This window comes from Columba livia, chromosome W (genome assembly GCF_036013475.1).
Source record: "Columba livia isolate bColLiv1 breed racing homer chromosome W, bColLiv1.pat.W.v2, whole genome shotgun sequence".
Taxonomy (NCBI): domain Eukaryota; kingdom Metazoa; phylum Chordata; class Aves; order Columbiformes; family Columbidae; genus Columba; species Columba livia.
In genome coordinates this window covers 23,418,970-23,440,904 of record NC_088641.1, presented here as the reverse complement: position 1 = coordinate 23,440,904, position 21,935 = coordinate 23,418,970, and the positions used below count along the sequence as shown (strand labels likewise).

General features: G+C 43.9%; 1 protein-coding gene across 20 annotated transcripts in view; it reads left to right on the top strand.

Moving 5' to 3' along the window:
• LOC135577196 (ubiquitin-associated protein 1-like) overlaps positions 1-21,935 on the top strand; it is a 73,178-nt gene that overhangs the window by 35,875 nt on the left and 15,368 nt on the right. For 10 of the 20 annotated variants that reach the window (XM_065045085.1, XM_065045084.1, XM_065045083.1 and 7 more), the window contains one exon: positions 15,136-15,176. In XM_065045085.1, coding sequence (XP_064901157.1) covers positions 15,143-15,176 — 34 coding nt within the window. In that variant the 5' untranslated portion in view covers positions 15,136-15,142. Of the gene's footprint in view, positions 1-6,284; positions 6,418-9,822; positions 11,076-15,135; positions 15,177-18,519; positions 19,395-21,935 lie in introns of those variants that run through there. The other 10 variants (XM_065045093.1, XM_065045091.1, XM_065045096.1 and 7 more) reach the window with 4 other exon arrangements.

The following is a 21,935-nucleotide window of genomic DNA, read 5'->3' as shown; positions in this document are numbered from 1 at the left end:
GAGATGTGCTTCAGTACCGATCACTTCTGAAGCAGCTCGAACTCCTTCATATGCTGCTAGTATCTCTTTTTCAGTTGGAGTATAGTTGGCCTCAGATCCTTTGTATCCTCGACTCCAAAAACCAAAGGGTCGACCTCGGGTTTCTCCTGGTGCTTTCTGCCAGAGGCTCCAGGTAGGACCATTATCTCCGGCTGTGGTGTAGAGCACATTTTTAACATCTAGTCCAGTCCGAACTGGTACGAGGGCCACTGCATGAGTTATCTCATGCTTAATTTGTTCGAAGGCTTGTCGTTGTTCTGGGCCCCACTCAAATTGGTTCTTTTTACGAGTCACTCGATAGAGAGGGCTCACAATCTGGCTGTAGTCAGGGATATGCATTCTCCAAAAACCTACAATGCCCAAGAAAGTCTGTGTCTCTGTCGAGGGTTAAGATTGCGGGGTGACAATAAAACCCTGGCAGATGTATTGTTAACCCCCTCTCCCCCTCCCACACTTCCCCCTCCCTCTCCCCCCTTTTCACTAAGGAGAGGCGATTGGGAGGAAAAGAAGCACAGAGTGAAGAGAGTTGGAAAAAATTAAAGATGTTTTACTAATACTACTAATAGGAATAGAGAAAATAATACAAAATATACAAAACCAATCTTGAAAGTCTCAGCAACTGCAGAGCCGGCAACCAAAGTCCTGGATTAGACTCTGCAGCCAATCGGAGCTGGATTCAGTCTCTCACTAGGCCTCAGTTCGCAGGGATGATGAGCAAGGTCCTCTTCTAATGTCGGCCATAAGCAGAAGGGAAAAAGGCAAAAGGGAAAAGCAAACGAGATCCTCGTGATCTCCCACTTTTATATGAAGTATTCACGTGAATGGAATGTTATACACAGTTGGTCAGTTTCTTGCTCACTTGCTTCTCGTCACCCCTCTCGCGAGATGTCCATCCGTGCTTATCAATAAGTTTGCATTCCATTGCTAGGTTTACCAAAACATGTGTCTGGTTCTCCAGGAAAATGCAGTTAATATGAAGGCTTTAGCTGACAGGCAAATTCACTAAAAGAGAAACTTGTTTTTAGCAAAACCAGGACAGTCTCCTTTTTATTAGTAGGTGGAGACATTGCTGCAATTTTGTTGATCACATCCATGGGGATCTGATGATGGCCATCTTGCCATTTTATTCCTAAAAACTGGATCTCTGGTCCCTTGACCTTGCTTTGTTTTATGGCAAAACCAGCATCCAAAAGAATCTGAATTATTCTCTCACCTTTCTCGAAGACTTCTTTCGCTGTGTCGCCCCATACGATGATGTCATCAATATATTGCAAGTGTTCTGGAGCTTTACCTTGCTCCAGCGTGATCTGGATCAGTCCATGGCAGATGGTAGGACTGTGTTTCTACCCCTGGGGCAAGCGATTCCACGTGTACTGGATGCCCCTCCAGGTGAAAGCAAACTGCAGCCTGCACTCTGCTGCTACAGGAATAGAGAAAAATGCATTAGCAATGTCAGTTGTGGCATACCACTTAGCTGCCTTTGACTCCAGTTCAAATTGCAGTTCTAGCATGTCAGGCACAGCAGCACTCAGTGGTGGTGTAACTTCATTCAGGCCACGATAGTCTACAGTTGGTCTCCACTCGTCACTAGACTTTCGCACTGGCCAAATTGGGCTGTTAAAAGGTGAGCGAGTCTTCCTGATCACACCCTGGCTTTCCAATTGACGGATCAACTTCTGGATAGGAATCAAAGAGTCTCAATTGGTGCGATATGCCGGCGATGCACTGTTGTGGTAGCAATTGGCACCTGCTGATCGTCAGCCATCAGCAGTCCTACAGCAGAAGGGTCATCTGAAAGACCAGGCAAATCAGACAGCTGTTCAGTTTTCTCAGTGTCCACAGCTGCTATCCCAAATGCCCACCTATATCCTTTTGGGTCCTTAAAATACCCTCTCCTGAGGCAGTCTATGCCAAGGATGCATGGAACATCTGGGCCAGTCACAATGGGATGCTTTTGCCAGTTTTTTCCATTTAGGCTCATTTCAGCCTCTACAACAGTCAGGTCCTGGGATCCCCCAGTCACTCCAACAATATTGATGGATTGCGTTCCTTTATAATTAGAAGGAATTATTGTGCACTGAGCACCAGTGTCCACTAAAGCTTTGTACTCCTGGGGGTGTGTTGTACCAGGCCATCGTATTTGTACAGTCCAATAAACTCTGTTATCCCTTTCTTCCATCTGGTTGGAGGCAGGGCACCTCTAATTTTTGTTTTGCACAGTCTCTGGGTGTGAATTAGAGGTTCCTTCAAGAGCATCAGAATCTCTTCTGCTCCTTTTGTAAACTGGAGCAGCCACCTTCCTAGGAGTTTTTCCTTTTATCTCATGTACTTTTTCTTGAAGTTCTGAGGTAGGTCTTCCATGCCACGTATTCATGTTTTCTCCCTGCTCACATAAGAAGAACCACAGTGAACCTCTTTTTGTGGACTGCCTCTGTCCTCTCTCTCAAGATTGGAAATGCCTTCTCCTAATAGCTGAAACATAGGTTCATACAGGTCGTGAAGGGTACGTGTCTTCTCTGAGTTCTTTGATTTCTTGCAACAGCTTTTCAAACCGGTCATCATATTTTTCACACAGTTTCTCTACAGCAGAGATGCAAGCCCGTAGAGAACCAGCAAGGCTGTCCTCAAAGTCCCAGAGCTGCTCAATCACGTGAGAAATCCTTTGTCAACCTCCACCTGATCAGACCATTCCTTCCAATGACTTAGCATATGCAGGTGGTGCACTTTGTACAAAACTGCGCCACAGAGGTCATGTACAATTGATTCTATCTGGGTCCATCCCCTCTTGGCTGTTTGGTCCAAAATAGATGATCTCTCGCACAGCTAATTCTCTCAGGAACTGAATACCTCTCTCCATAGTATTCCATTTCCCTAACTTGGATATACAATCTTCCTTGTAGGGAAATCTTACTTTCATAGCTGCCAGGAGTCGGGTCCAGAGGGTAGTGGCATTAGACTCTCTTGAAATTGCCCTATCAATGGTGGAATCTCTTGACAGAGATCCCAGCTGCCTGGCTTCACCACCTTCCAATTCAATTGTTTCTGCCCCATTGTCTCAGCATCGGAGCAGCCAGGTTACAATATTCTCACCTTCACAACAACTAAAGTCTTTTCGCAGATCTCTCAGCTCACCTGGAGAAAAGAACCGAGTGGTGGTCACTTCATCTCCTCCCTGCGCTGATGATGCCCCTTGGGTTGATGTTGGCCCTGTGCCATCACCTGCTGCACGAGTAGTCTTTCTAGTGACTTTCTTACAACCAGCAACTCATGCTGATATGGGCTCACCATCATTTGATTCATTTCCAGAGTCTGAATCACTGTCACTGGCATCGGCATAATCAAAGTGATTGTTATGGTTACAGCAGCAACAGTGCCCAGTGTGTGAGGAAGGAGGGGCTGCCTTGTTAGCTTTTGAGGCTGGAGAAATAACATGATGTGCAGCAACCTTGGCAGAGGAGCAATGCGTAGGAGCTGTAGCTTCAGCCTGTGAAGCCACAATTGGGGGGGCAGTGGCTGCAGTGGCAGCTTTTGCTGTTTTGCTTTTTCTTGAGTGGCTAGGAGTGCTTTTTGCTAAAGCTTCCGAAGACGTACCGCAAATCTCAGGACTAAAAAGAGATGGAAACCTCTTCTTGAACCTCATTTCTCTTAACAGTAACACAAACTGACACACATTCAGCAAACCAGATAACACCATCACAGTTCTATCAAAGCTCCAAGGATATTCAAAGCTCTCAAAAACATTGTCATACTGTCCTAGCGAAAAAAAACAAAGTATTGTTAGTCAGCCTTTTTAAAGATTTGCTCGACCATTTAGCAAACACATAGCTGTATTGCTGTTTAATCTCTCCCGGAGGTTTTTAAAGGGAAAACAGAAACGAGTAGAAATTCATTAGCGGCTGCAGTATAATGAAAATACCAGTGCCAAACCACACAGTATCATCATAACCATCGTCCAGTTTCTTGTTGTTATATAATGAATACTTCGATTCAGAAAGAAGGCCCAACACAGATATGGTATCACGGAGCACAATGTAGAAAATAACTGATACAACTTATGCCATAACATCTTTAAATCAATGTAATTCACAGAATCACAGAATGTTAGGGATTGGAAGGGAGAATTACATGAGGTTACACAGGAAGGCGTCCAGGTGGGTTTTGAATGTCTCCAGAGTAGGAGACTCCACAAGCCCCCTGGACAGCCTGTTGCAACATTCTGATACCCTCACCATGAAGAAGTTTCTTCTCAAATTTAAGTGGAACCTCTTGTGTTCCAGTTTGCACCCATTACCCCTTGTCCTATCATTGGCTGTCACCGAGAAGAGCCTGGCTCCATCCTCATGACACTCACCCTTTATATATTTGTAAACATTAATAAGGTCACCCCTCAGTCTCCTCCAAGCTAAAGAGCCCCAGCTCGGCCTTTCCACGTAAGGAAGATGCTCCACTCCTTTAATCATCTTTGTGGCTCTGCGCTGGACTCTCTCCAGCAGTTCCCTGTCCTTCTTGAACTGAGGGGCCCAGAACTGGACACAGTATTCCAGATGCGGTCTCACCAGGGCAGAGTAGAGGGGAAGGAGAACCTCTCTGGACCTACTAACTATCCCCCTTCTAATACACCCCAGGATGCCATTGGCCTTCCTGGCCACAAGGGCACAGTGCTGGCTCATGGTCATCCTGCTGTCCACCAGGACCCCGCAGGTCCCTTTCTCCTACACTGCTCTCTAATAGGTCGTTCCTCAACTTATACTGGAACCTGGGGTTGTTCCTGCCCAGATGCAAGACTCTACACTTGCCCTTGTTATAGTTCATTAAATTTTTCCCTGACCAACTCTCCGGCCTGTCCAGGTCTCACTGGATGGCAGCACAGCCTTCTGGAGTGTCAGCCACTCCTCCCAGCTTGGTGTCATCAGTAAACTTGTTGATAGTACACTCTATTCCCTCATCCAAATCGTCAGTGAATATATTGAATAATATAGGCCCCAGTACTGACCCCTGAGGCACTCCACTAGATACAGGCCTCCAACTGGACTCCGCCGCATTGACCACGACTCTCTGGCTTCTTTCCTTCACCCAGTTCGCAATCCACCTCACTACCCTATCATCCAAACCGCACTTCCTCAGTTTAGCTGTAAGAATGCTGTGGGAGGCTGTGTCAAATGCCTGCTGAAGTCAAGGTAGACCACATCCACTGCTCTGCCATCATTCATCCATCTTGTTATGTCCTTATAAAAGTCAATGAGGTTGGTCAAGCATGACTTCCCCTTGGTGAAGCCATGTTGACTGCCGCTATTGACCCTCTTATCCTTCATATGCCCTGAAATGGTACCAAGGATAAGTCATTCCATCAGTTTTCCAGGGACAGAGGTGAGGCTGACCGGTCTATAGTTACCCAGGTCCTCCTTCTTGCCTCCTTCATCAGTGGGCCTGCATTGACTCTGGTATTAGTTTTATCTGCCACGTATTTGAAAAAGCTCTTCCTGTTGTCCTTGACCCCTCTCGCTCTTGCCAGGTTTAATTCTAAAGAGACCTTAGCTTTCCTAGTTGCCTCCCTACACCCTCTGACAACAGCCTTATATTCTCCGCAAGTGGCCAGCCCCTCCTTCCATGATCTTTAAACTCTCCTCTAATTCACTTTGCCTTAATACCACTCGATAATGTCCGAAGCAAACCGATGCGTGAGTATCACAACTCTGTGAGTTGACACCGTGCCAAGAAAATTGCAAGGTACGTCAGAGCAGTATAAAAGCCAAAAATCTCGAAATTTACCCCTTTTTCTCTCCCTACGTTGGGTGCCAATTATATGTCGAGGGTTTAGATTGTGGGGTGACAATAAAACCTTGGCAGATATATTGCTAACCTCCTCTCCCCCTTCTTCCCACTTGCCCCCCCCCCTTCCCACTAAGTAAGGACAGGCGGTTGGGATCATGATTATCAATAACTTTGCATTCCATTGCTATGTGTCTGGTTCTCCAGGAAAATGCAGCTAATATGAAGGCTTTAGCTGACAGGCAAATTCACTAAAAGAGAAACTTGTGTTTAACAAAACAAGGATAGGAGGTCTACATTTATAGAAGAGAGCATGTAGGTGGCTGTAAGAAAACCTTGTTAGTACTGTGCAACTAACTTGTTTCCCTAGCCCAGCAAAGGTGTTGAAAAAGTTTACATGCGAATATATTCTTTGTCAGTTTAAAATGTGCAGTAAAGCATGAGACCAAAATTTGTGCCTCTGTGCCATTCCCCAGATGCCCTTCAGCATCCTGTTCTGGAGTCTGGATATCAAAGGCAACAGTGATAATACTGTAGTTGTCCATTAGCTGGTTTGGAATAAGGCTTTGGGAGCAAGTCTTTTAAATTTCTAAAAGACCAGTAACCAAGGTAAGCAAACCTTTACCACACAGTGTAATGACTTTGACTAAGATAATACAGTTCAGGCTCAGAAGCATAGTAGCAACATCAGTAAGATTCTAACTGGCTGCAAATATATATATATATATATATATATATATATATATATATATATCACAGAATCACAGAATCGACTGGGTTGGAAAAGACCTCAGAGATCATCGAGTCCAACCCTTGGTCCAACTCTAGTCCGTTTACTAGATCATGGCACTAAGTGCCATGTCCAATCTCAGTTTAAAAACCTCTAGGGACGGCGAGTCCACTACCTCCCTGGGCAGGCCATTCCAATGCCTGATCACTCTCTCTGTAAAGAATTTCTTTCTAATATCCAGCCTAAATTTCCCCTGGTAGAGTTTAAGCCCATGCCCCCTTGTCCTATTGCTAACTGCCTGGGAGAAGAGACCAATCCCCACCTGGCTATAACTTCCCTTCAGGTAGTTATAGAGAGTGATGAGGTCACCTCTAAGCCTCCTCTTCTCTAGACTAAACAACCCCAGCTCCTTCAGCCTCTCCTCATAGGTCTTATGTTCAAGTCCCTTCACCAGTCATGTTGCTCTTCTCTGGACCCGCTCCAGCACTTCAATGTCTTTCCTGAACTGAGGGGCCCAGAACTGAACACAATACTCCAGGTGTGGCCTCACCAATGCAGAGTACAGGGGAAGGATCACTTCCCTTGTCCTGCTGACCACGCTATTTTTGATACAGGACAGGATACCGTTGGCCTTCTTGGCCACCTGGGCACACTGTTGGCTCATGTTGAGCTTCCTGTCAATTAGCACCCCCAGGTCCCTTTCTGTCTGACTGCTCTCCAGCCACTCTGCGCCCAGCCTGTAGCGCTGCAGGGGGTTGTTGTGACCAAAGTGCAGCACCCGGCATTTGGCCTTATTGAACTTCATCCCATTGGAATCAGCCCATTTTTCCAGTCTATCCAGATCCCTCTGCAGAGCCCTCCTGCCTTCCAGCAGGTCGACACTCCCTCCCAGCTTGGTGTCATCAGCAAATTTGCTGATGATGGTCTCAATCCCCTCATCTAAATCGTCAATAAAGATGTTAAACAGGACTGGACCCAACACTGACCCCTGGGGAACACCACTAGTGACTGGCCGCCAGCTGGATGCAGCCCCATTCACCAGCACTCTCTGGGCCCTGCCCTCCAGCCAGTTCTTAACCCAGCGTAGAGTACACTTGTCCAAGCCATGGGCTACCAGCTTTTGCAAGAGTATGTTATGGGAGACAGTGTCAAAGGCCTTGCTGAAGTCCAGATAGACCACATCCACAGCTTTCCCCTCATCCACCAGGTGAGTCACCTGATCGTAAAAGGAGATCAGGTTGGTCAGACAGGACCTGCCCCTCCTAAACCCATGCTGGCTGGGTCTGATCCCTTGTCCATCCTGAAGGTGCTGTGTGATTCCATTCAGGATGATCTGCTCCATAACCCTGCCAGGCACCGAGGTCAGGCTGACAGGCCTGTAGTTGCCAGGGTCAGCTCTGCAGCCCTTTTTGTGGACTGGGGTAACATTGGCCAATTTCCAATCATATGGGACCTCCCCAGTGAGCCAGGACTGTTGGAAGATGATGGAGAGCGGCTTGGCAAGTTCTTCTGCTAGCTCCCTCATCACCCTAGGATGGATCCCATCTGGTCCCATAGACTTGTGAGGATCCAGATGGCTCAGTAAATCACCAACTATTTCCTCCTGGAATACAAGGGGCCTATTTGGCTTTCTATCTCTGCCAACCATCTCCAGACATGAGTTGTCCCCAGCCAGCAGGACAGAGCAACAGCAAGATGCTTGTAACAGTGGTCCCTGAACAACCTGTCAAATCTGATTAGTCAGAAGACACTATTTTAATTAAATCCTATTTGGAAAGGTGACAAAATGTGACTGGCAGCCTGTTCTAGCATTGCTGTGTGCAGTGCTTAACAACTCTATTTGCTTACATTACCTTCTGCAGTAGTGGTATCTTAGTAAGTGCACACTCACAGTGCATCAGGAAGAGCTAGTGTGCTATAAACTCAAATGCTACCTGAATCTGAAGTGTGACCGTCTCTCTGGAAATGGTGTATTTCATTATTAGCTTGCTATCGATGTGCTGTAGCTAGTTCTGTAGTTGAAATAGTCTTGCATATGGCAGAGGAATAATTTTTCCCACTGCACCTTGAAGTTAATGCAGGTGCTTAGTCTGCACTAGGATTTTACTATGGGATTGCCAACAAAAGCAAGTTACTTATCGCTTATGTGGGATATTTTGACACTGAGGACACATCCAAGGCTTTATACAGCTCCAGATTGATATGCTACTGCAAAACTCCCTGGATACTAGATGTGCACATCTTTGGTTCTGTGGGATTCATACACATTGCTACTAATGTCCCTGGAGCAAATTGACAGTGTCACAGTAACTTAGTGTTCAGTTACCTAAGACCAGTATGTTAGATAATATACTTAGTATGTTCTTGCAGTGGCCTGCTGGAGAGGGCATATAAATTATCATTCTAAAAATGATCTCTCTGAATTTTCTTTTCTTTGCCCTTGATGTAGGTACAATCTGGAGTAAGCTGCTTCTGGTAAATAAGGTAGACAACATAAACTGTATTGCCTGTAGGGAACTGGTGCTACATTGAAAAAACTTCCTTGTCAGTTGAGTTGCCAAAGTGAGAAGGTTATTTCCTTTCATCAGAAGTTTTTAAATCCTTTAGAAAAGTAGTAGTAACTAGAAGACTAACTTGGAGAAATTAAAGGAAGTGTGTAGAGGCCTTGTCCCTAGTTCAGCTCCACTGTAACAGTAGTGGATGATGGTCAGCCATAGTACATGTTTGCAGGCAATGCCTCACAGTCTCTGGTGACATACAGAGAACTGGTGAGGTATGCAAAGACTCTCTGATTTCACACATGGCCTAGCTTTTTCAATAATAACATATCAAGTTGACATCTTAATTGCTACTCTCATACAGAGGAACTAGCAACATAGCAGCTTGCCTGACAGTGTGATCCAGGTCTGAAAGATGCAGCCTGTTGAATGTTCTGAAGTCTACAGTCTGGTCTGTGGCAGTGGGACTAATAAAGCTCATTCAGCCCTAGTAGTTGACATGCAACTGTACCAGGTTATCTTGTGGCTTTGCCCTCGACAGCCTTCCTGAGATGGCAGCTCGGTGCTGTTTCATCTTCTTTTTCTTCTGTCTTTGAAGCCGCAATGTTTGATTAGATTGGTGCAAAAGTAATTGCGGTTTTAGCATTGTTGAAATTTACCGTTTGATATTGGAATACATTCTTAAATATATGTGGTTGTGTTATACATCATATTGAGGCGCTTTTCTTGCTTTATGATATTTTGCTACTGACTTATTACTTGCTGCTTATTTTATATTCATTTTAGACTATGGAAATAATGTTAGACAAAAAGCAAATTTGAGCAATTTCCTTATTCAAATTCAAAGCAACGGAGACAACTCGCAACATCAACAACTCGTTTGGCCCAGGAACTGCTAATGAACATACAGTGCAATGGTGGTTCAAGAAGTTTCACAAAGGAGATGAGAACCTTGAAGATGAGGAGCATAGTGGTCAGACATCGGAAGTTGACAACAACCAATGGAGAGCAATCATCAAAGTTGATCCTCTCACAACTACACGAGAAGTTGCCGAAGAACTCAACATTGACCATTCTATGGTCGTTTGGCATTGGAAGCAAATTGGCAAGGTGGACAAGCTCAACAAGTGGGTGCTTCATGAGCTGACCAAAAATCAAAAAAGTCATCCTTTTGAAGTGTCATCTTCTCTTATTCTACACAATAACGAACCATTTCTCAAACGGATTGTGATGTGCAATGAAAAGTGGATTTTGTACAAAAACTGGCAATGACCAGCTCAGTGGTTAGACCAAGAAGAACCTCTAAAGCATTTCCCAAAGCCAAACTTGCACCAAATAAAGGTCATGGTCACTGTTTGGTGGTCTGCTGCTGGTCTGATCCACTACAGCTTTCTGAATCCCGGAAAAACCATTCCATCTGAGAAGGATGCTCAGCAAATCTATGAGATGCACTGAAAACTGCAACACCTGCAGCTGGCGTTAGTCAAGAGAAAGGGCCCAATTCTTCTCCATGACAACGCCTAACCCTATGTCTCACAACCAACACTTCAAAAGTTGCACGTATTGGTCTACGAAGTTTTGCCTCATCTACCATATTCACCTGACCTCTCGACAACCGACTACCACTTCTTCAAGCATCTTGACAACTTTTTGCAGGGGAAATGCTTCCACAGCCAGCAGGATGCAGAAAATGCTTTCCAAGAGTTCGTTGAATCCCGAAGCACAGACTTTTACGCTACAGGAATAAACAAACTTGTTTCTTGTTGGCAAAACTGTGTCGATTGTAATGGTTCCTATTTTGATTGATAAAGATATGTTTGAGCCTAGTTGTAATGATTTAAAATTCATGGTCCAAAACTGCAATTACTTTTGTACCAACCTAATAGAATTCTTCTGAGAGGCAGCTAGTGACAAAACCAGTTCTCTGTTTTACTGGAGTTGTTTTGGATGTAACACCAATGTTGAGGGAGATGGTGAGATATGCTGAGAAGAACCTGACAAACGTCGAGCAGAATGGCACACAGCATTTTATGTACAAGGTATGCCTGCACAGCATGACTCACTTCCCCATAGCCTAGCATCTGCTTGTTGTGTTTCATGAAGTCTAGTTTCCTTCAGGTAATCTTTGTACAGCTTTGGCTTCAGCTGTGTTTTGAATTCCTGTTAGCCAGTAGTGTTGGTTCCCCTATTGATTTCAACATAATGCTGAAAGGGACCTTTCCACAGCAAAAGGTACTTTTCTAAAGTACTTGAAACTGGCTCTTCCTGACCCCAGACATGTCAGCAGCTGACAGGAGAAATAGCTAAGTTGTCATTGTAATCCTCACCTTATGACTCCCTTCTTTCAAGGTAACATTTGCAGTTGGAATTTGCAATGGAAACAGTGAAGCTAAGAGTAAGATCTCGATTGGGGAATGATGGGTGTGAATGTTAGATCTGCTCCAAGTTGTGCTTTGAACACTGTCTGCTGCTGGTGGGGGTGAACCAGATAACTCTGGTTTTGAAGAACAGCTGTGAAGCATTTCAGGCTATGAGCTGGAGGACTTCAGAAATAAGGGGCAACTCTGATCCTTTGTCAAGTATAATGTCAAAGGAGGACTTAAGAATTCAATTATTCAAAGAATTATGCTGTGGTATCCTGAGAAAGATCTTGTGATGTACTAATCTAGCAAAAGAACCAGTTATGTTACTGAACATACCATAAGCATCCTGGAGCAGGGTTTTAGCTGATAGCTAATTAGACAGCTAATTCTATCTTAAAACCAGCTTTTTTCTCAGGACAGGCCTGCTCCATGTTAAAAGCTGGCTAGGCACTTCTGTGTTTAACATCTCGGCCATATAGGATTTGCATCCAAATCCTAAAGTCTTATTAAGATTCTGTGGGCAGTGGACGAGGACTACTGTTAGCATTGTTTTCTTGTGTGTATCTGAAAATATCTTTCTAATGGTAGCATTTATTGTATACCTGTGTTCTTACCTGTGCATTACCCAGTGTGTGGAATTGTTCTTTACGCGAGAGAGCAACTACAATGTATTGAGTACTGTCCAGGCACAGATGAGGAGTGAATTGAGAGTCTATGGGTGAGAATTAAGGGGCAGGCTGGCAGGGGTGATACTGTTGTGGGTGTCTATTACAGGCCACCAGATCAGGGTGAGGAAGTTGATGAGGCCTTCTACAGGCAGCTGAGAGCAGCTTCACAGTCACAGGCCCTGGTTGTTGTGGGGGATTTTAACTTCCCTGATGTTTGCTGGAAGGACTATACAGCCAGCCAGCCATAGTCTAGGAGGTTCTTCCAGTGCATTGCTGATAACTTCCTGATGCAAATGGTGGAGGAGCTGACTAGGAGAAGTGCACTGCTGGACCTCATCCTCACTAACAAGGAGGGTCTGGTTGAAGCAGTAAAGGGCTGCCTTGGTTGCAGCAACCATGAAATGGTGGAGTTCAGGATCTCGTGGGGCAGGAACAGAATACCAAGCAGAATTGCAACCCTGGACTTCAGCAGGGTAAACTTCGGCCTTTTCAGACAATTGCTAAGGGAAATCCCATGGGCAAGGCTGCTTAAAGGTAAAGGGGCCCAAGATAGCTGGATTGCATTCAGAGATTGCTTCTTCCACGCTCAGGATCAGAGCATCCCAACATGTAGGAAGTCAAGGAAGGGAGCCAGGAGACATGCTTGGTTAAACAGGGAAATGCTGGGCAAACTCAAGTGGAAGAGGAGAGTTTACAGATCATGGAAGGAGGGGCTGGCCACTTGGGGAGAATATAAGGTTGTTGTCAGAGGATGCAGGGAAGCAACTAGAAACGCTAAGGCCTCCTTAGAATTAAACCTGGTGAGAAGGGTCAAGGACAACAGGAAGAGCTTTTTCAAATACATGGCAGATAAAACTAACACCAGAGGCAATGTAGGCCCACTGATGAATGAGGTGGGTGCCCTGGTGACAGAAGATACAGAGAAGGCAGAGTTACTGAATGCCTTCTTTGTCTCTGTCTACTCTGCTGGAGGCTGTCCTGAGGAGTCCCATACCCCTGAGGCCCCAGAGGAAGTCAGGACAATGGAGGAGTCTACCTTAGTTGATGAGGACTGGGTTAGAGAACAATTAAGCAATCTGGACATCCATAAATCCATGGGGCCAGATGGGATGCACCTGTGGGTGCTGAGGGAGCTGGCTGAGGTCATTGCTAGGGCACTCTCCATCATCTTTGCCAAGTCCTGGGAAATGGGAGAGGTGCCTGAGGACTGGAGGAAAGCAAATGTCACTCCATTCTTCAAAAAGGGCAAGAAGGAGGACCCGGGTAACTATAGACCCGTCAGCCTCGCCTGCATCCCTGGGAAGGTGATGGAACGACTTATCCTTGGTGCCATCTCAAGGCATATCAGGGATAACAGGGTCATTAGGGGCAGTCAACATGGCTTCACCAAGGGGATGTCATGCTTGACCAACCTCATAGCCTTTTATGAAGACATAACGAGGTGGCTAGATGATGGCAGAGTGGTGGATGTGGTCTGTCTTGATTTCAGTAAAGCATTTGACACAGTCTCCCACAGCATCCTCGCAGCTAAACTGAGGAAGTGTGGTCTGGACGATCAGGTAGTGAGGTGGACTGTGAACTGGCTGAAGGAAAGAAGCCAGAGAGTCGTGGTCAATGCGGCGGAGTCCAGTTGGAGGCCTGTATCTAGTGGAGTGCCTCAAGGGTCAGTACTGGGGCCAGTATTATTCAGTATATTCATCAGTGATTTGGATGAGGGAATAGAGTGCACTGTCAGCAAGTTTGCTGATGATACCAAGCTGGGAGGAGTGGCTGACACTCCAGAAGGCTGTGCTGCCATCCAGCGAGACCTGGACAGTCTGGAGAGTTGGGCAGGGAAAAATTTAATGAACTATAACAAGGGCAAGTGTAGAGTCTTGCATCTGGGCAGGAACAACCCCAGGTTCCAGTATAAGTTGAGGAACGACCTATTAGAGAGCAGTGTAGGAGAAAGGGACCTGCGGGGTCCTGGTGGACAGCAGGATGACCATGAGCCAGCACTGTGCCCTTGTGGCCAGGAAGGCCAATGGCATCCTGGGGTGTATTAGAAGGGGGATAGTTAGTAGGTCCAGAGAGGTTCTCCTTCCCCTCTACTCTGCCCTGGTGAGACCGCATCTGGAATACTGTGTCCAGTTCTGGGCCCCTCAGTTCAAGAAGGACAGGGAACTGCTGGAGAGAGTCCAGCGCAGAGCCACAAAGATGATTAAAGGAGTGGAGCATCTTCCTTACGTGGAAAGGCCGAGGGAGCTGGGGCTCTTTAGCTTGGAGGAGACTGAGGGGTGACCTTATTAATGTTTACAAATATATAAAGGGTGAGTGTCATGAGGATGGAGCCAGGCTCTTCTCGGTGACAGCCAATGATAGGACAAGGGGTAATGGGTGCAAACTGGAACACAAGAGGTTCCACTTAAATTTGAGAAGAAACTTCTTCATGGTGAGGGTATCAGAATGTTGCAACAGGCTGTCCAGGGGGCTTGTGGAGTCTCCTACTTTGGAGACATTCAAAACCCGCCTGGACACATTCCTGTGTAACCTAATCTAGGTTGCACAGGATGATCTTTTGAGGTCCCTTTCAATCCCTAACGTTTTTTGATTCTGTGTCTAGACAAGTGCCATACTCGCTAACTGACTGCATACCTAATATGATAGTATGCCATTTTAGAGTAGCATGGATTAAACTGAAGAGTATCATTGTGGGATTTCCAGTCGGAAGGGCTATTCTTAATGCCTGGGTAGGCAGGGTGTGCTCCATGGGGCTGTGATGGAGCTGCCTTCGAGTGCTGTGATCTCGAACTTTCTGCCTTCCTCAGCAACCTGGCTGGTTCTTGGCTCTGTTTTTTCTTTTTCTTCATTTTGCCATTTAGATTATCAGACTATGGGCTAAGTTATTTGTCTGATTGGCCAGTTTTCAGAGCTATAAAATATGTTTGCTTATCTGTCTTGGGAACAGGATAAACAGCACGTGTCTGCAACATGTCCCATATTCTAGAGAAAAGAAGCTGTAGAACTGCATAGGCTTTTGCTGTGCTACATGTATGAAGTTGTTTAAGCTGTTTTGAAATCTCTTTCAGGTTCTAAATGGCTTCTAAGAAGTTGGGATCCGACTCTCATGGTAAGTGAAATTTGGCATTCTTGTGTCCTCAATAAGATGAATCCTACTATTGCTGCTGACTAATGTCCCAGCCTAGACAGTCCATAGAGACTAAGCTGTTTAGCCTCTGAGCAGTTTTTTGTTAGGAATTAAGTGCCTTGGCTTCCTTTTTGTATAGTTGCTTGCTGACGCTGTGCCTGTTTTCTGGTTAAACTGAAATTCAGCCTGTGACTGTTCTCCCCTCTTGGCAGAATAATACCTTCTCCTTCCCCCACTTCTCCCTTCAAAATCAAAGCTGAACTGCAGTTGTGATACTGATCTGATGTTTGCTGAAGTGAACACTAGATCTGTAACTTCTTTCTGTGGTAGTCACATGAGAAGTTGGAGTAAAAGTGAAGCTTTTAATATATCATTGAGCTATGCTTGCTTTTTTTCTCAGCATTGAATTTTTTTCTTAAATTTGACTCATCTAGTTCAACAAGCAAGTGAAGAAGATAATATAATCTTCTACATTTGAGATATGTAGTGTCGTGCAGATGATTGGTATAATAAAAAGTATTTGCCTGTATATCTGCTTATCTTTTAGAAAATGGGTGCAATTTGGGAGGATTAATATTTCTGTGGAATATTAATGTTCAATTTGTTTTATGTAATGTAGCTTCTTCAAACTGGTAATAATTCAAGGCAATACTGGGAGGTTCATGTGTAAATTTCTAACATGATTTTTCATGCTGTAGAAACTTCTGCTTTTAGAAACTCAACCTTGATCTTTTTGGATAGTCTTTCAGATTAGAGGGTCCTGGGGAATTCAGTTTTTCCTTGAGCTTTTTATTCAGTCTTGCAAGTGTAAAGTTGAAGTACAGAATTAGGCCTTTCAGTACTTAAAGGGGGCCTATAAGAAATATGTGGACAGACTTTTTAGCAGGACCTGTTACTATAGGACAAGGGTTAATGGTTTTAAACTAAAAGAGGGGAGATCCAGGCTAGATATGAGGAAGAAAATTTTTATGAGAGTGGTAAAACACTGGCACAGGTTTCTCAGAGAGGTGGTGGATGCCCCATCCCTGGAAACATTCAAGCCCAGGCTGGATGGGGCTCTGAGCAACCTGATCTAGTTGAAGATGTCCCTGCTCATAGCAGGGGAGTTGGACTAGATGGCCTTTGAAGGTCCCTTCCAACCCAATCTATTCTATGATTCTGTGAATAAGAAATGTCTCACTTAAATACATGGATATTGATTAATAAAAACAGCTTATCAAAACTTAATTTTTAGATGGTCTCCTTTGCTGTAGCCCAGTGATCCTGCTGCAAGACAATTGATTTATTAGATAGCTGCCAGCTCTTCAGCAGTTGTTCTCTTGTATGTATGAACACTCTGAACTGCTTGTCTTTTGAGTCTGTTTTTATTTCTCTCTTCTGCTTTCTAAACCAGATGAGCAAAGATGTCGTGGTTGAGATGGACAAACGACATAGACCAAGTTCTTCCAGGATGAAAGTAGTAGATGCCATTTATTGCCACAAGTGCATTTTTATACAGTTTTACCAATTAATGTGTCTCTTCATATTGGTTACAAGTTACAGCAGTAACATCTCATTGGCTATTTTTGCTATCATCAATGTTACTCTTTTACTCCCTTCTCTCTCACGGGTACATCCTTAACATCTCTGGATACTCCTTTACCCCCATCTTTCTCACGGGTAGGCCTTAATATCTTCATGGCTAATTTCTGTTCCCATGCCTTCCATCAGGTAATCCAAGCACCCACTGTAGTCCCACACAAAGATGCTGCTTGGAGCTAGAATTCAACTTGTCTTAAATATTTTTCAAAACAATACAGTGTGGTAGAAGATGCTTCTGGCTTCAGAATAACAAAATCAAAAGAAATGGTGCTGTAAGCTGGTTGGTTAACTTGTCTGCCCTGTCTTAAGAAATCAGCAGGGCAATTTCTTCAGTTTTCTCCAGGGTTGTTAAGAATTAATCCTACCAAGTGAATTTTGGCTTACTGTAAAGCATCTAGCCCAACAGCTACCTTTGGCTCAATGCCTCTGGCAGGCTGATGAGATCAGTCAACATAGTTGATACATCTCTTGTACTTATTGTTGAGCTGCTTTTTAGAGGTTGAGTGGCTGTTTTTGAATCACAGAATGGTTGATGTTAGAAGGGACCTCTGGGGATCATCATATCCAACCCCCCTGCTCAAGCAGGGCCACCTAGAGCAGGTAGCTCAGGACCATGTTCAGATGGAGATGAAGAGGGGAACATAAGGTATTGGTGGAGAGGAAGGGACTCTTTTCCTGTCATTAAGGGTTTTCTTAGCATACACCTATAACTATGTCTAAGCATGTAACTTCAAATGCTCTCCTGTTATTTGAATAATTGGAAGTTCAAGCTAAATTGTAGTAATTAGTGGCATCTGGAAATGCAGTTCTCATCTGTTGCACAAAAGGTATGGGTTATACCAAGTGCAGTATGTTAATATTGCTGTTGTATTGTCACTGTCACTATACAAATTGAAAGCTTTTAACTCCAGTTTCTGAAAATTACATAAGTGTGGTTTGTGCGACCACAAAAACTAAGTTCCACTTGGTTTCAAAACTCTTCCCCATTCATAACTGGTACCTGGTTTTATCTATTTTGCTACCAAACTGGATGACACTTCTATGAGTTGGCCAGAGATTTCTGCATTATGCTGAAGCAGAGAGAAATCTTACTCTCTCATAGTAGATCCTTGGGCCAGGAATCAGACTGAGAGGTACAGTTTTGCCAGGGCTATTGTCAGAACTTCCTCAGTATGCCTTTAACTGCTAAAAGGATGAAGTGGCTAACAGCCATATTAAATAACAGCTAAAAAAAACCTTTAATTGCTTCACTTGAACATGTGACTATTGAAACAGTGGCTTGCGTAATACTTTCTATATGTAGGTTTTGCTTATTGCTTTAGAATTTGCCATTTAAAACAATTTACACCCTTACCCATCCGTGTGTTCAGGCAGAAAGGTTATCTGTTTATAAAAATAAAAGGATTCTTAGCTTTCTGGATCAGATTTTAACTTGACTAGAATAATACTGTTCTGATTGGGCTGGAACAAAGTGAATACTATGTGCATCTATGTTTTGATTCTGAAAGACTTCTTACTGTCAAATGTCCTAAAACATTTGGTGTGTTTCTTAACGTGTGCTTGCAGGTTTTGTATTAGGTTGGTGCAAAAGGAATTGCGGGTTTTGCATTGTTGAAATTTGCCGTTTGATATTGGAATACATTCTTAAACATATGTGGTTCTGTTATACATAATTTTAATGTGCTTTCCTCACTTTATGATTTTTTGCTACTGACTTATTACTTGCTGTTTATATTTATTTTAGACTATGGAAATGATATTAGACAAAAAGCAAATTCGAGCAACTTTCTTATTCGACTTCAAAATGGGTAATAAAAAGTGGAGACAACTTGCAGCAACACATTTGGCCCAGGAACTGCTAATGAACATACAGTGCAGCCGTGGTTTGAGAAGTTTCACAAAGGAGACAAGAGCCTTGAAGATGAGGAGCATAGTGGCCGGCCATCAGAAGTTGATAACTACCACATGAGAGCAGTCATCAAAGTCGATCCTCTTACAACTATGCGAGACATTGCCGAAGAACTCAACATTGACCATTCTATGGTCGTTTGGCATTGGAAGCAAATTGGGAAGGTGGACAAGCTCAACAAGTGGGTGCCTCATGAGCTGACCGAAAATCAAAAAAATCATCCTTTTGAAGTGTCATCTTCTCTTATTCAACACAATAACAAACCATTTCTCAATCGGATTGTGACGTGCAACCAAAAAGTGGATTTTGTCCAACAACTGGTGACAACCAGCTCAGTGGTTGGACCAAGAAGAACCTCCAAAGCACTTCCCAGAGCCCAAATTTGTACCAAAGAAAACATCATGGTCACTGTTTGGTGGTCTGCTGCCGGTCTGATCCACTACAGCTTTCTGAATCCTGGCAAAACCATTCCTTCTGAGAAGGGTGCTCAGCAAATCCATGAGATGCACTGAAAACTGCAATGCCTGCAGCCGGCATTAGTCAACAGAAAGGGCCCAATTCTTCTCCATGACGTCTGACTGCACGTCGCACAACCAATGCTTTAAAAGTTGTATGAATTGGTCTACGAAGTTTTGTCTCATCTACCATATTCACCTGACCTCTCGACAACCGACTACCACTTCTTCAAGCATCTTGACAACTTTTTGCAGGTAAAACGCTTCCACAGCCAGCAGGGTGCAGAAAATGCTTTCCAAGAGTTCGTTGAATCCCGAAGCACAGATTTTTACGCTACAGGAATAAACAAACTTGTTTCTTGTTGGCAAAAATGTGTTGACTGTAATGGTTCCTATTTTGATTAATAAAGATATGTTTGAGCCTAGTTGTAATGATTTAAAATTCAGGGTCCAAAACTGCAATTACTTTTGTACCAACCTAATACCAGAGTTGTGTTCAAGATAGACTTATAGCAATGGTCATTATTAAAAAAATCAGTATACTGGGAAGAAACTACAAGGTTTTTATTCCTTAGTCTAGCTGCTGAGGTTAAACTGGCTGTCAGTGCAGCCCATCTAGTCTGGGTGTGTTTAGATTTTTATACTGTACCAAAACAAAGAGTGTTGTTATGTAAATACCACAATGTGTACTTGTACCCTCTGTGGCTAGTATCTGTTTCAGGCAAACAAGAAGGCTGTGCAAGGGGAGGTGTCTACCACTTACTGTGTCAATAGGTCCAGTAGGATAAGTATTTGCACACTGAGCAATTAGGGCTGTGAGATCAATGCAGAGAGGTGATTCTGCTTTGCTTGGATCATCGTGCTTAGAGCAGGACTTGTACCAGTGGGACTAATCAGGGCATAGTAGCAGCAGTCACGCTGGCCTCTGAGCAGTCAGGAGATCTGGTTGTCTCTAACCTGGCTGTGATTTACCACTCTCAGTGCAAAGGCTGCCACAGTTGCTACTTCTGCATAAACGTACACTTGGGTATATCCAGGTTCTCAAACTGCCAGATCAAATACTATTTGGATGCTGTGTTGCAAATAGTAGTGTTTGTAGCCAGTGAGGTGCCATCTGGATGCTGTGCTTTGTAATGCTTGAATGTGTGCTTCTTAGTAAGGTTCAGTGAAAATGCTATTATATTTTACCTGGAGCACTTTTTCATCCTGGTGGTGCAGGTGGGATGTAGGTTATTCAGCCTGATGTTTTCAAAGCTGGAGGAAATACTACCTGTGTCCTAACAGGACTCTGGGACCAGCCAGTGCAGTGCATACTATGATATCTCAAGTGATGTCAGCACATAAACATTTAACTCCAAATTAACAGGATGTTCCTGTTTTTGAAAGTTGCTTATCCTTTTGGAGCCTGTGACTGCCTTGTTGTAGATGAGTCAACAGTGAAGGAACATAAACAGTATTTAAGCTGCCATCTGAGTATGAAAATGGGTCAGATAAAAATGGCAAGTCATAGCTCACTGAGCAAGAGGCTAGTCACTGAACACCATCTTAATGTTGTTGCTAATGTCTTTTTGGATCCACAACACTCAAAGTAAAGTTACAAATGAGTGCTAGAGGAATGCTTCAGATTGTTATACACAGCCAGAAACTTTGACTGTAATTCCAGAAGCTTAGACCAGTGACCCAAGAAACCCCTTTCAGTTAATCAAGAAACTGAGTGTAACTTAGGTTGTGTGTTTTCTAATACTTCTTCACAGCAGCTGAAAAGCAAACCTATGGTCTGGCTTCTTGGAGGTGGTTGAGCTTTAAATGATTCTGCCTCATGAGTTTGCAGGATGCCCAAAGAGAGTTTTGTCCTAAAACACTTTTTAAATACCACATGTAAGTGATAGATATAAAGGACAGGTGGAGGACCACGAAACAAGTCTGAAGCCTCTCATTGGATTGATCACAAATCAGACAGCTGATTAAGTTAGATTTCCTTGTTTCAAAAATCAGAATTGCTATGCTAATTAGTCTTGAGCTATTTCACTGTGTTTTCATTAAAGTGGAGTGTTGTGTGAGCCGGCACAGGCAGGATGCAGGAACGACCACAAAACCATGGATGAAATGCAGAGTAAATTTATTTTTGTTGCCTCACCAACCAAGGGTACCCTGAAGCAGCACCCAGGCAGGGGCATGCAGGTGGGGATGCAGGCACTGCTGAGCTCAGTGCATGCTAGAGGATCATCAAACCTGCTGGTTTCACCTGTATATCAGGGATTCATACAGGCATAGTTTTCCACTGTGCTTTGATCTTCCCCACAGCAGGGCAGGAATCTCAAGCATGTTCAATAGGGTGCCTCTAAGACTATCATAGGCCTATGTTATCTAAACAAAGATGTTCTACTTGTCAATCACACAAGACTAAACAACAATTAGTATGATATATGTTTTTCTACACCTCAGCTGCAAGTCACTTGAGCATCTTTACAGTCCTCCTCGACAGTCTTTAGTTATATTCCCACAAACGTCTAGACTTTGGGTCACTTTGCACTTGTGACCACTTCTGTCCAAATGTTATTTCCTACTTGTATGCCAAAACCCAGATTTTAGTTTGTCTTAGCTGCTCTAAAACTGGGTTAATTTAAAGCCTATTTTGAATATGATGAAAACGATGGAACTTTTTATTGAGACATAACAGAATTACAGTGTTCAGGAGAGCTTCAGCTTCCAGTAGGCATAGTATTGTCACCAGGGAAGCTAAAATGTTGGGTACATTGACTTAAAAATCTGTTCAACTGTTGGATTGTTGTGTGT